The following is a 13,493-nucleotide window of genomic DNA, read 5'->3' on the forward strand; positions in this document are numbered from 1 at the left end:
TTATTCACCCTTTAGTTTCCAATTATATGCCACCACAAAACGCACAATTATAAATATTTTTTTAACAAACGGGTCCTTTCCCATTTAAAATAATCTCTTTGGCTACAGACCCAGTAGTGGTATTGCTGGATCAAAAGGTATGCATTCTTTTAAAACCTTTTGGATATAATTCCAAATTGCCTTCCAGGGCTCTCACTTTTTCCTGTAGACCACAGGTAGCTCTTCTAACAACAGTTTGTTCTCCTGAATGCCCAATTATCAGCCCCAGTTATGGGGTCCCCATGAGAGAAGGTCCATGTATACTCTCAACAAGAGATTAGGTAGGGTCAGTTTCAATTTGATGATAAGTATCCCTTTTCAGGAAAGATCTATGCTCTATAACCCCTTCAACTTGACTGAAAGGGAATTACTAAATGATCAGGCGTCCCTTGAAAAATCTGTGCCCCACAGTGGCTAAGATGCTTGACCTGGAATCAGGAAGATCTGAATTCAAATCTGGACTCAGACAATAGTAGTCTGTATGCCTCAGTTTATTCATCTATAAAATAAAAATAATAGTACCTATTTCATATGGGTTATTTTGAGGATAAAATGAGATAATATTTGGAAAGCACTTTGGAAATCTTGAAGTGACCTGTAAATGCTATCATGGTTATCATCATCATCATTTTTATTTCAAGGTTCAGAGAAAGATAATTCCCTAAATTCCACTGTATTAAAGTTTTATACTTTTCATGAATGCTAATTAATAGTGTCTTGAAATTATAATATCATCTACCTTCAATGCATTTATAATAATCAAAATGTCCTTTTCTCTAAGACCATTTAACTGTTGAGTGGAGGAGTTCAAGTTCTTCTCAGAACACCAGGGCAACTACCATGGCTTCATGTTCTAAGAGCTCAAAAATATTAACTTATTCAGTTCACTGTAGTCAATTTTGCCCACATCTGAGGCACCAACCAAGAATTAAAATGTCTTCGTGATAACAACTAAAATCTGGTTTTCTTTCTTCCATAGATGGATGAGATAAAAGGCAAAGAGAGAGTGATCGTGGCATTGGAAAAAGATCTGGGTGTGCAGGCAGGTCACACCCAAAAATTACTTCTTCAGAAGGAAGCATTAGATGAGCAGCTTGTACAAGTCAGAGAAGCTGAGCGTTACCATAGCAGTCCAAAGAAAGAGCTTCCAGGGGGAATTGGAGACATTTCTGAGTTAATGGGCTTCTCGGTAAGGTTGTGTGGTATGGTGTGACTTGTATCCTTCATCTAAAAGTTTTTTGTCAGACACTTGTTATGGTCAAGGTCCTCGTTCTATGTATATGCATGTGTGTATGTGCGTTTAGCAAATTACTAGTAGATCTTTGGGAGGTGGGCATTTCTATAGCACCTACTATGTGCCAGACACTGTCCATTACATTTATTGTCAGTCTTCAAATTCTTTCATTCATTTTCACATTCATCCTACAAATATTTACTGAGCACCCAATAAGTCCAAAGCACTATATTATATGGTTCTGGGGAAGATATAAAGAGGAAGAAGATTTGGCCCCTGCCCTCAATAAGCATACAGTTTATTTGGAGAAATAAAGACAGGTATAAAAATAACTATAAAAGAGATTCGAAATAGTGTGGTAGTGGTAGTAATAACTCACAGTTGTATGGCATTTTACTTCTACAAAATTATTGATATAATGAAGTCTTTTGATCCTTATAATTTCTCTGAAGCAACTAGGTGGCATAGTCAATAATCTCATATTAGACTGTGATAATTTCATTAGAGAAGCTCAAAGTTCCTTGAGAGATCTGAGGAGGTAAAGATCCGTTTAGCTGGGAGCATAAAGAAGGCTTCATGGAAAAAGGTTCCCTTGAATTGAACCTTAAAAACAGGGATAAGATGTCAGCAGGCAGAGAAGGAAAGACTATTTTATGAATACATAAAGGAATGAGCAAAAGGTCACAGATAAGAAATGAAGAGATACTTTAAAGGAATGAAGAAAAGTCCATTTTTTTAAGAAGCAAAGTCTAAAATGAACCTGAATAGGCAAGCCAGATTGTAGAAGGAAATTTTTCATTTTATTCTTTAGGGTTTATTGAAGAGTTTTAAACAGGACATGGAGTTGTGCTTTAGGAAAAATAGTAATGCTATATAGAATATCTTAGAGTAGGAGCATTAGATGTAGGGAAATCAGAAGACTAAACTAAAAGGGTCTTTTATTCCCTTTGAAATTTAGGGATTTTTCAGTATTTTTTTCCCTTTAAGAATCTGTTACTTTTTTTTTTCTTTCAAGGAGCAGCATATGGATGAACGAGATGTGCGGAGGTTTCAACTAAAAATTGCTGAGCTCAATGCAGTCATTCGGAAGCTAGAAGACAGAAATACTCTGTTAGCAGATGAGAGAAATGAACTGGTAAACCAATCCCTGCCAACACAGATGGCATATTACTGGGAAGAAATTAAGGGTACTTAGGGGTAGTCAACTTTTCCTGGAAAACAGTTCAATGAAAATGGTTTATTTTTAGAACAATAGATTATTAGAATGGTAAGTGATCTGGGAACATGATCAAAGCAAGACTATATGACCACTTGTTAAGCAGTAATGGAAAGGGGATTCTCGATCTGGTACAGGGTGTGCATTAATGTCCTCTGAGGACCATTTCAACTCTAAGATTCTTTGAATAGTGAAAGGAGTTTGGGAACATAATACTGTTGTCCAGACATTTCAATCATGTCTGACTCTTCTTGACCCTGTTCAGGGTATTGTTGGCAAAGATATTGTGCTGATTTGCCATTTTCTCCTATAGATCATTTTAGAGATAAGGAAATAAAGGCAAAAAGGATTAAGTGATTTGCCTAAGGTCATGGAGCTAATAAGTGTTTGAGGCCAGATTTTAACTCAGAGAGATGAGGTTCAGACCCAACACTCCATCCACTACATGACTGGGTTGCCTTTGGAAAATAGTATTTAACATGATAAACTAGGAGGGATCTTAAAAATACAATCTATTCCACAGATTCTTAATCTTTTTTTGTATCATGAACTGCTTTGGCAGACTAGAGAAGCCTTTGGACCCCCTATTCTGAATAACATTTTCAAATGTATAAAATAAAATATAGAGGATAACAAAGGAAACCAACTATGTTGAAATGTATTTAGTGAAATATTATTTTTTTTAAAAGACCAAGGTCACAGATTCCAGTTTAAAAATATACATATGGGAAGCTAAAACTGAAATTAGTTTGGTGTCTTTTAGGATCTATGGCTTATGCTTAACTCCCTCACTTCATAGACTTAATTTATCTTCTCTGTTTCACTGAAGAACAGTTAACAAATTTATGAGAAAATAGTGAGGCTAAAACTTTATATACATCTTTATAAGAATTATAGAATTAATTTTTGTGAAAATCAATTAGAAACATCAACTTTCTATAGATTTAGAATTGTCTGAGAAATCTGTTTCCTCAAGGTTGTAGATGAAGAAATATTATTTGATAAATAAAACATTTATTAGGTATTTACTATAGGCCTGGAACTCTACCAAGTACTGAGAATACAAATATCAGGACAAAGAATGACAATCTTTACCATGAAGGGGATTACATTTTAATGACATGTAAAAACAGCATGTATAAAGCATTATTACTCTGTCTTTTTCATTGATGTGGAAACTGAAACTTAGAATTACCCAAATTATGTTTATGACCAAATATATTACTGATACTTAAACTAAAAAGAGCAAAACCAAAAAGAAAATTACATGCCAATTTCCTTAATGAATATTGATACAAAAACTTTAAATAAAATACAAGCAAAGAGACAACAGACATATGTTATAAGGATCATTCACTATACCACATGAGATTTATATTTGTGGTTTAACATTGGGAAAACTATCAGCATAATTGATTATATCAGTAATAAAATAACAAAAATCATAAAAGTATCTCAATAGATGAAGAAAAAGCCTTTGAAAAAATACAACACCTAGTCCTATTAAAAACAGTAGAATGCATAAGAATAAATGAGGCATTTCCTTAAAATTATTAGTATCTGTCTAAAACCATTAGCAAATGTAAACAGCAATGGGGATAAGTTAAAAACCTTTTCAATAAGGTAAATAAGGGGAACACAGAATAGTTTACCAGTCAGATTTATGACCAGACCAGAGATAAAGAACTTTACAAGATATAAAATGAATAATTTGACTACATTAAATTTAAAAGGTTTTTTATAAACAAAAAGTAACTAAGAATAGGAAGGAAAAAAGCAACTGGGGAAAATTTTACAACACATTTCCCTGATAAAGGTTTCATTTCTCAAATATATAGAAAACTAAATCAAAATTATAAAAATATAAGCCATTCCCAAATTAAGAAATGGTTGAAGGATATGAACAAGAAGTTTTCAGATGAAGAAATTAAAACTATCAATAATTACACAAAAAGTTCAAAATCTTTCTAGATTAGAGCAATGTAAATCAAAACAATGCTGAGGTACCACTTCACACCTATCAGATTAGCCAGTGTGTTGGCAAAGGAAAGTGATAAATGTTGGAGAGGATGTGGCAAAATTGGGACACTAAAATTATTGGTGGAGTTGTGAACTGATCCAATTATTCCAGAGGACAATTTGGAACTATGCCTAAAGGACTATAAAACTGTGCATACCCTTTGATCCAATAATACCACTATTGCTTTCCTAAGAGATTTTTTTAAAGGGGGAGAAAGGATCTACTTGTGCAAAAATATTAATAATACCTCTTTTTGTGGTACCAAAGAACTGGACATTGAATTAATTGGGGAATGGCTGAACAAATTATGATATATGATGTGAGGAAATTCTATTATGTTGTAAGAAATGATGAAAAGAATGATTTCAGAAAGAGTGGGGAAGACCTACATGAACTGATGCAGAAGTGGAATCAGTAGAACATTGTACATAGTAACAGTAATATCGTATGATGAATAACTCTTGTTGTAGCAATGCTGATTGCTACTGTCAGCAATACTGTGATCCAGGGTAATTTTCAAGGACTTATGACAAAGAATGCTATATATCCCCTGAGAAAGAACTCTTGGAATTGGAATGCAGGTCAAAGCATATTATTTATAACTTTAATTTATTTGTGTTTTTATTAAGGGTTTTGGTTTGATATGAGAATCTCTTACAAAAATGAACAATATGGAAATATATTTTACATGACAGTAAATGTATAACCCAGATCAAGTTGCTTATCATCCCTGGGAGGGGGGATGAAATGGAAGGAAGGAGACAATTTTGGATCTTAAAACTTCAGAAAATTTTTGTGAACAATTATTATTATTTGTAATTGGGAAAATAAAATACCTAAAAACTGAAAGATTCTTTTTAAGGGAAAGACTGCTTTAAACAGAACTGGGAGATTTTGAGGGAGAGAAAGGGTATAGTAGATGTGCATAAAGGTCAAAATGGAATGGTAAATGTATGATTTCCTTTCCTCTTGACCAGATCACATCTGGGTATCTGAGTTTATTTCTAGTTTGAGACTTAAGCATCTTTGATCCAAAAAGAAGACTGGGAAACTGTTGCAAACCAGATTCATAGCCTTAGGTTTCCATCAAAGTGGGAGGTGAATTATCTCTACCCCTTTAGGTAAAGGAAGTTAGGAATGAAGCAGGGAAAAAGGAACATGGGGGTATGAGAGATTGATGGACTCGCATTAGAAAGTAGAAATATTTCTGTAATTTATGGTTTCTACAGATGATTCAAACCATTATTGGAATGGATCATTGGTACTCTTCAATAACAACTGAAAAATAGAAAGTGGATTTCATTTCATCATCTTCAGTTGCTTTCTAATTTAGGTCTTCTAAATAATCAGATAGAGATAAGTGATATAGTGTGGATAAAGGACTAGCCTTTAGAATCATAGCAAACTAAGGTCAAGTCTTATCTCTGATGCATACTAGCAATTTGGACTGATCATTTAACCTTAAATGTCCCCATAAAACTTTTTAGGGATCAGAACTTTTAGATGAGTTACTTATCTTGAGGGAAGGAGTTTCTGCACTAAGATTCCCCAATACTGAGGAAATCACAGATTTAGATATAGGAGCAAGAGATGCTCTACCCCACTATATGACAAATAATGAAAGTAATCAGAAGTATTGACTCCTAGGTTTTAGGAAAAATAATATTTTTCAGATTTTCTTTGCTGGTAGAATAAAAAAACAACAACAACCCTGGGATAAAAGATTCAAGAAGAATTACATGTGGCAAAATATCAAAGACTTTGTTTTGCCACACAACAATTTTGATTTGCTGTTCCTGCCTGGTTAACTCAAATGTTTAGACATGATGCTAATGGAATATAAGTCACTGGTTCAGCTACTGTCTGGGTCATTTGTGTATGGTCATGGACTAGCTAATTCACTGTCTCTGGGCCCCAATTTCATTCTCCATAAAATGAGTCTCTAGCGAGAGATATTCCGCAAGGCTCCTTGTAGATATCAAATAGTATGATTCTCTTTTAAATCTAAAAACATCTTCTCAGTGTATATCTTTAGTACTTAAATTGATTTAGTCATTTCTCTCAATATTTTTAAAACCCTAGTTGAAACGCTCGCGTGAAACAGAAGTTCAGCTGAAGCCTCTTGTCGAAAAAAACAAGAGAATGATGAAGAAAAATGATGACTTGTTGCAAAGTATACAAAGGATGGAAGAAAAAATAAAGAATCTAACAAGGGAAAATGTAGAGATGGTAAGTTTTTAAAACCATGCTCCATTTCAACAAATATTTATTATGCAACTTCCAGCTTTGGAGTGCTAAGTGTTCTATATAGGAATTATTTTGTTTCCTTCTCTTCACATATTGAATCTTTCAGGGCCTAAACTACTTTCCTCTTTGTTCTTGAAAACTATCATGAATATTTTTTACTTATGAGAACTTCTTCCTTCTCTTAAGGTAGATGTAATCTCCTTTTGCCATACAATTTGGCCATTGGTTGCATATGACTGTATTGTTCTCTAATCCTTTCATACATGTACGACTTTTATCCCTACACAGTCTTAAGATCATCTGTGTATAAAACATATATTTTACTTCCCTTGTGTCATTTTCTGAATTGAACTCATATAGAAGGTGTAACAAGTGCTGAGAGAACACATAAGATATAAATATGTAATAAAAATAAACTTGTTTTCTTACAAAACACTATCTTCCATTAAGAAACTATACAAATATTAAAATAAGTAAATTTACTATTATTACAGAGAAGTAATCTGGCTTGATAGAAGGAATTTAGGAATTTGAGCTAGGAGAACTTGGCTTCAAGCTCTGTGGTCAATAATTAGGAACTGTGTGAATGTACATGTTGCTTTAAAATGGAGATAATAATATTTAACACTACTTGCTTCACGTAATTGTTGTGATGATAGAGTTTTATAAACTACAGGATGCCATTTATATAATGTAATGTAGATTTTAAAATTAATATCCAAAATACTCCAAGTATTATATTTATAATGTATATTAAAATTAACTTGAAGTAAAAGGCCTGAGTAAAACCAGCCTTCCCAGCCACCTATGCGAAGAAAGAGAGAGCAAGAGGGAGGAGTTACCAAAACTTATATAAAAATGTGAACAGACAATGTGGTGGAGAAGGGAATGGAATTCTGGGAAATACAAAAGGAATTCTGGGGAACATAGTTCAAAGGTAGAAAATTTCCACATACACAGTAAGGAAAAAATTGGATGGAGTGATAGACATGGAGTCATGTCCTGACCCATACTTAAAAAAATATTTATTCAATTAATTAATTTAGAATATTTTTCCATGGTTACATGATTCATTTTCTTTTCCTCCCCTCCTTCACCCCATCTCCCATAGCCAACAGTTTCACTGTATTTTACTTGTGTCATTGATCAAAATATTTCCATATAATTATTATTTGTAATAGTATTATTAATATTTGCAATAGTTACTTTTTTCTTTGCCTAACCACGGTAAAGTTTCTCAGCTCCTCTGAGCTTTTGGTAGTTCTCTGGAGAGTGTAATTTATCAGCATGTTGTGTTTGTCCTGAGTGAAAAGAATTTGTACTTGAATAGAATACAGATCCTTAATGTATTGACATGCTATGATATACAAAATGGCAGCTATCATTATGCATTCCTCATCTACCATTAATTTAGCAGTTTACATTAAGTGATATTGCTTCCCCGAAGCCATAATCCACAAATGCAAAATATATTTTATGGCACAAATAGTGACTTACTGAATGAACCTCAACAATAAGACTTGTAGTAGTAACTATAGAACCTGTGTAATGAAAAGTGGCATCAGTGTCTAAAAATTAAATCTGGTTCAATTTCTAGTTTCTCTATTTTTTTTTCCAGAAAGAAAAATTGACTGCCCAGGCTTCTTTGAAACGTCACACTTCCTTGACTGACCTCAGTCTTACCCGAGATGAACAAGAAATTGAATTCTTGAGGCTACAGGTCATGGAACAGCAGCTAGTGATTGATGATCTCTCCATGGTACTAACCATATTGCTGTTTCTTTGTAAAGTGGTCCAAAAGCTTTTGAATTTGGAATAGAATGTGACTATTCTTAAACTTTTTGGTTTTAGAATTTTTGTTTATGTAGGTTATATACATTGATATTTACTGTATTAGGAAATGAAATATTTTTCTAAAAATAATTTTGACCTTTTATATTTCCTTAAAGGGTCTTGAGGATGACCTGGGAACTCTGAACACACTTTGAGAACTTCTATGCTAGTAGAAAGTGGCAGAATAATACTAGTCTCAGTGTTACATCCTGTTCTTAGGAACTAAGGAAATCACACCATTTGAGTGCACATTCTTTGCTTTTTCATAAAAGTAACACTAAATTCAACATAATAATGAATAATTTCTATGACTAAGTGATAGAGACATTGTGACTTTGAAGACATGAAAACATGAAGATTTTGGCTATCTTTGTCATTTGCTGAATAGCAAGACCCTAGGCAAGTCACTTCACCTCTCAAAGCCCTAAGCAATTATTTTTGTCACAGGTTCTTACTATAAAATCTATTAAAATTTTTCTCTACACTTGATATCTATATTTTAATATGTCTGGGCTTTTTATAATCCAATGCATTTTGATTTGTACATTCAGAAACATTATTCTGTGAATCCTGTGTAGAATTCTTTAAAAACATTATTATGAGACCATCTATTTCATCGGATGGCCAAAGGGGTTTGTGACACCAAAAAGGTTGAGAACTTTGTTATCTGGAATTTTAAGTTTCAGTACTCATGCTGATCTGCATTAGTAAAGGGTGTTTCTTCTCACAGTTCCCTTCATCCCTGAAAGCACAGGTCCCTATGACTTAATGATATCTAGCCCACAATAGGAAAAACATCTTGTTTTCATATTTCTCTAAAATTCTTTCTAAAATGGCATCATTCCTCTGATTGCAAATGAGACTCTTTCAAGGCTATCAGGTGTAATGAAAAGAGAACCGGATTTAGAATTAGAACACCTGGGTTCAAATCCTGAACCTGACATTGATGGAACAATGGATAATCACTCCAATTTTCTAAGTCTCCATGAACTGTAAAAATTGAGATATTTATTCTATCTGCCTTAAAGAGTTGTTGCAAGGAGAGTGCTATGTGAAGCTGAAGCTTATTGCTGCTCCTGAACATAGTCTTGCCTGATGGGATAGTGTGCTGAATTTAGAGTTAGGGAGAGCTGAATTCAACCCTTCCTCAGACACAGGCTAGATATGTGATTCAAGGCAAGTTATTTAACTTATTTCAGCCTCATTTTCTTCAATCATAAAATGAGGATAATAATAATGCCCAACTTGCAGGCTTGTTCTAATGATAACAAGAAGTAATACATGTCAAATGTTTAGCAAACCTTAAAGCACTATCCAAGTGCTAGCTATTATGGTTAAAATAGAAATGTCAGAAATTATTATGTATATTTTACTTAGCCTTTAAAATATGTTATATATGCTCCTAAGGCCCTCATATTGCTTTTTAATCTTGAATATTTCAGACTCCTACTTGATAGCCAGCATTTTAAATCTTAAAAAATTTTCAGGCAGTTTTAGACATTTATTAAGTATGTGTTGGTGTGAGTGTCTTATTTTGCTTTGCTGCTGCACTGATAGGGCCCTGCATATTTCTGGCTTCACATAAAATAAACCTGAGTCCACTCAGAAGAACATTTATCTTCAAGACATATCTATGTTTACCTTCAAGCTAATATTACTATAACATTATTGTTTCACTATTAGGGGTCAACATTTAGATGAGAGTTGTTTCAGAAATGAATATTTGAAGAGCTTGTGGAAAGGATAAACAATCCACTAGCTTCCAAAAATTTAGACAAGCCTATGTGGCAAAGTCTCAATATGACTTTATTGCCTATTCTGAGAAAAAAAGGAAATCACTTCCGTTTGTTCGGTAAGATATTAAATGAGATACATTTAGAAAACCTAATGGGCAGTTGCCTCAAGGCAAAATCAGCTTGATTTTTCTTTTTTTTAGCCAATCAACAAACATTTATTTTGCATTCATTATGTCCTAGAAAAGAAAGTGAATTGATGATTTTTATGAGACAGAGGGAGAATAGATAACCAGCATCCTGTACTGACACTAATTATTTTTTAAAATCATTTTTTGATTATTTTATATCAGTATCATTTCCTAATGATCACACCAACCCACCATAGTAGAAATCTCTCTTACAAAAATTGTCATTGTTATTGTTCAATTATTTATAGTCTTGTCTGATACTTTGTGATTTCATCTATGGTTCTTTTTTATGAATCAATGAATTAATTAATTTAGAATATTTTTCCACATTACATGATTCATGATTTCCCCCCCCCCCACCTCCCCTCCACCCCCCCAAAGATGATAAGCAATAATAACAATACAAGTAGACCTGGGTTATACATATATCATTGTTCAAAATCTGTTTCCTTTTTATTCTTATTTGCAATAGAGTGATTTTTTAATGCCAAAACCCCAATCATATCCCCATTAAACCACATGATCAATCACATGTTTTTCTTTTGTGCTGATTTTTCTATTATTAAATGCAAACTAAAAATGACATCACCTTTATTTCCTTCTAGGAAAGAGAACGTTTATTGCGCTTGAAGAGACACAAAAGACTACCAAAGCTGCCAAAGGTAAGATATACCATATCTTGACTATCATCTAGTATGAGTCACTCCTAAAATGGTAGTCACTAGCTGCTGGCTGAAGCTGTGCTCATGTCCCACCTCCAGACTGATGTAGGCAAAAAGCAATTGGAAATTGGTATATAGAGACACTTCTGGCAATGGGAAGGGCAGAAAAGAACAAGAAGAAAGACTTGGAGTATGGTTGGATCTGTTCTCTAAAATAGGAGACCAAATATCCCTCTAAGATTGGAGCAAAGACAAATTCACTACACTAAGACAGCCACATTGGAGGGGTGCACAGAGAACCACAAAACCAAGTTCAGGGCAGCAGCTCTGAAGCTGGGGGTGGTGGAGTAGGGGATGGGAAAGGAGGATGGAGAGGTAGCATGTGGTAGCATGGGGAGGTGACAGAGAAGGGAACATTCTAGCTAGAGTAAGTTTAGGAAAGAAACATGGAGCAAGTAGAATCACTCTGTCCTCAGATTATAATCTGCCTGGCACATAATCTCCATCAGACTGCTTCCTTTTGAGGGTTGGGGTGGGGAAAGGTGTTTTCAGAAAATGGTGGTGTTGAAGTTGGCGATTCCATCCACACTCCCTCCTCACTCAGCTATATCTGTGCCACTATAGATCCAGATTCGTACATTCTCATGAGAGAGTAAATAATGCAATTTGTCTACTTCATGGTTTTTGAATTGAGATTTACTATCTTGTTGCACTAATGAAATATTACATAGTTATCCTCATGGTCTTTTTTTTTAAGTTGAATAGATTCGTCTCATGTTGGGACTTGTATGCTTGCTGCCTTCAGGTTTATAATAGGAAACAAATTAATGTGTTTTTACACTAAGAAAGAAATGAAATAGTCTTAGAATTATATTAAGTGCCTAAATAAGCAAATCGCTGAATTTGTGTTAAAGAATTTTGGAGCTCCAAAGATGTCAGAGGTGTCAGAAATAAGAAAGAATTATTTTGCCATATTATGTGACCCAATTATTATTTGCTAATGGAAATAGTACTTAAATGTTAAGTCTTTGTGTCTTAGGGTAGCTAAACCCAAATTCAAAAATGAAATTATTGATATTTGAAAGTAATTACAATTTTATTCATTTAATTTTATTTCATGAAATAGGATGGCTAGAATGAGTCCCACTCTCCCTTGAAAATAAAAGATAGATATTTTTAGACTGGATTGAGATAGAATTCTTCTGGAAAATACCACCCTTCTATTTTCCTGAAGCTATCTCTTAGCAACAGAGCCTCCACTGATAGAACACCTTGAGACAGAGGTGTTCAAGGCATTCTGCCTTCCAGTCTCTTATCTTACAGGGCTTTCTAGATAGGCTGAAGTTAGTACCTTGAAGCTCCTAAGCTAACAAAATGCTAGTGTAAAGTCCCAAAGAAACACAAACACTATACTCTGTCTCCTTATCCTCTTTTTCTGGATAGGATGCTTATTTCAGAGTTGCCCACTGAAGTTTTTGGTACATGTTCTTGGAACACCTGATAGAGATCCTTCTAGAGCAGGAATTCTCAATCTTGTTTCTGTCCTGGATGCCTTTGTCAGCCTGATGAACCTAAGGGCCCCTTCACAGTATGGCATTTTTAAATGTATAATATAAAACACAGATTATTACAAAGGAAATCGATGATGCTGAAATACCATTATTCATGTAAAAATGGAAACAAGTTCATGTATACAAGGTCAAGAACCTCTTTGCCTAGGCTATTTATAAAATCTATTTCATTGAGATAAATTAAAGGTTCAAGAAAAAAATTGCTTTAAGGCAATGTTTCTAGTTGTATGAGAAATATTTTTATGACCATTGTTTTGTGCTCATCATCTGAAGCATTAGACAGTCAGCTGAAGGCTGCTGTTAGAGTCAGATACAAATATATCTTATTTAACCTTAACCAGACCCTCATTACTGTACAACACTGATTGTAGTCATCTCTTATTGACTCTCTGACATATTTTCAAGTTGTCTCTTTTATATTCCACTTAAATCCCCAGCCTTGCCTTCAAACCCTTCTCTTGCAGTCTACTAGTGAGCTTCCTAATTTTCTAGCAAGATTCCGACCATTATGGATGAGGTCTGTCATTAATCTATCTTCATTGCTCTGAAATTGTGAGCTCCTTTTGCCCAGGGGCTCCATTGCTTTTTATCTTTGTAGCCCTGAACCTAGGAAAGTGTTTTGCTTATTGTAGTCAGCTGATCCATTTTAATTGAACATGAATTTGATTACTATGTGTCATTGATGGATACTGATGAAACCAATAAGTCTTTCTCAGAATATATCTGTCTGCTGTATTGGAGACCTGC

General features: G+C 34.1%; 1 protein-coding gene across 5 annotated transcripts in view; it reads left to right on the top strand.

Moving 5' to 3' along the window:
- Positions 1–13,493, top strand: part of JAKMIP1 (janus kinase and microtubule interacting protein 1) — a 266,432-nt gene that overhangs the window by 170,548 nt on the left and 82,391 nt on the right. For all 5 annotated transcript variants that reach the window (XM_056802410.1, XM_056802409.1, XM_056802408.1 and 2 more), the window contains 5 exons: positions 1,019–1,228; positions 2,289–2,408; positions 6,592–6,738; positions 8,375–8,515; positions 11,119–11,175. In XM_056802410.1, the coding sequence (XP_056658388.1) occupies positions 1,019–1,228; positions 2,289–2,408; positions 6,592–6,738; positions 8,375–8,515; positions 11,119–11,175 (675 nt within the window). The remainder of the gene's footprint in view (positions 1–1,018; positions 1,229–2,288; positions 2,409–6,591; positions 6,739–8,374; positions 8,516–11,118; positions 11,176–13,493) is intronic.

The sequence above is a fragment of the Monodelphis domestica genome, chromosome 6, assembly GCF_027887165.1.
Source record: "Monodelphis domestica isolate mMonDom1 chromosome 6, mMonDom1.pri, whole genome shotgun sequence".
NCBI lineage: Eukaryota > Metazoa > Chordata > Mammalia > Didelphimorphia > Didelphidae > Monodelphis > Monodelphis domestica.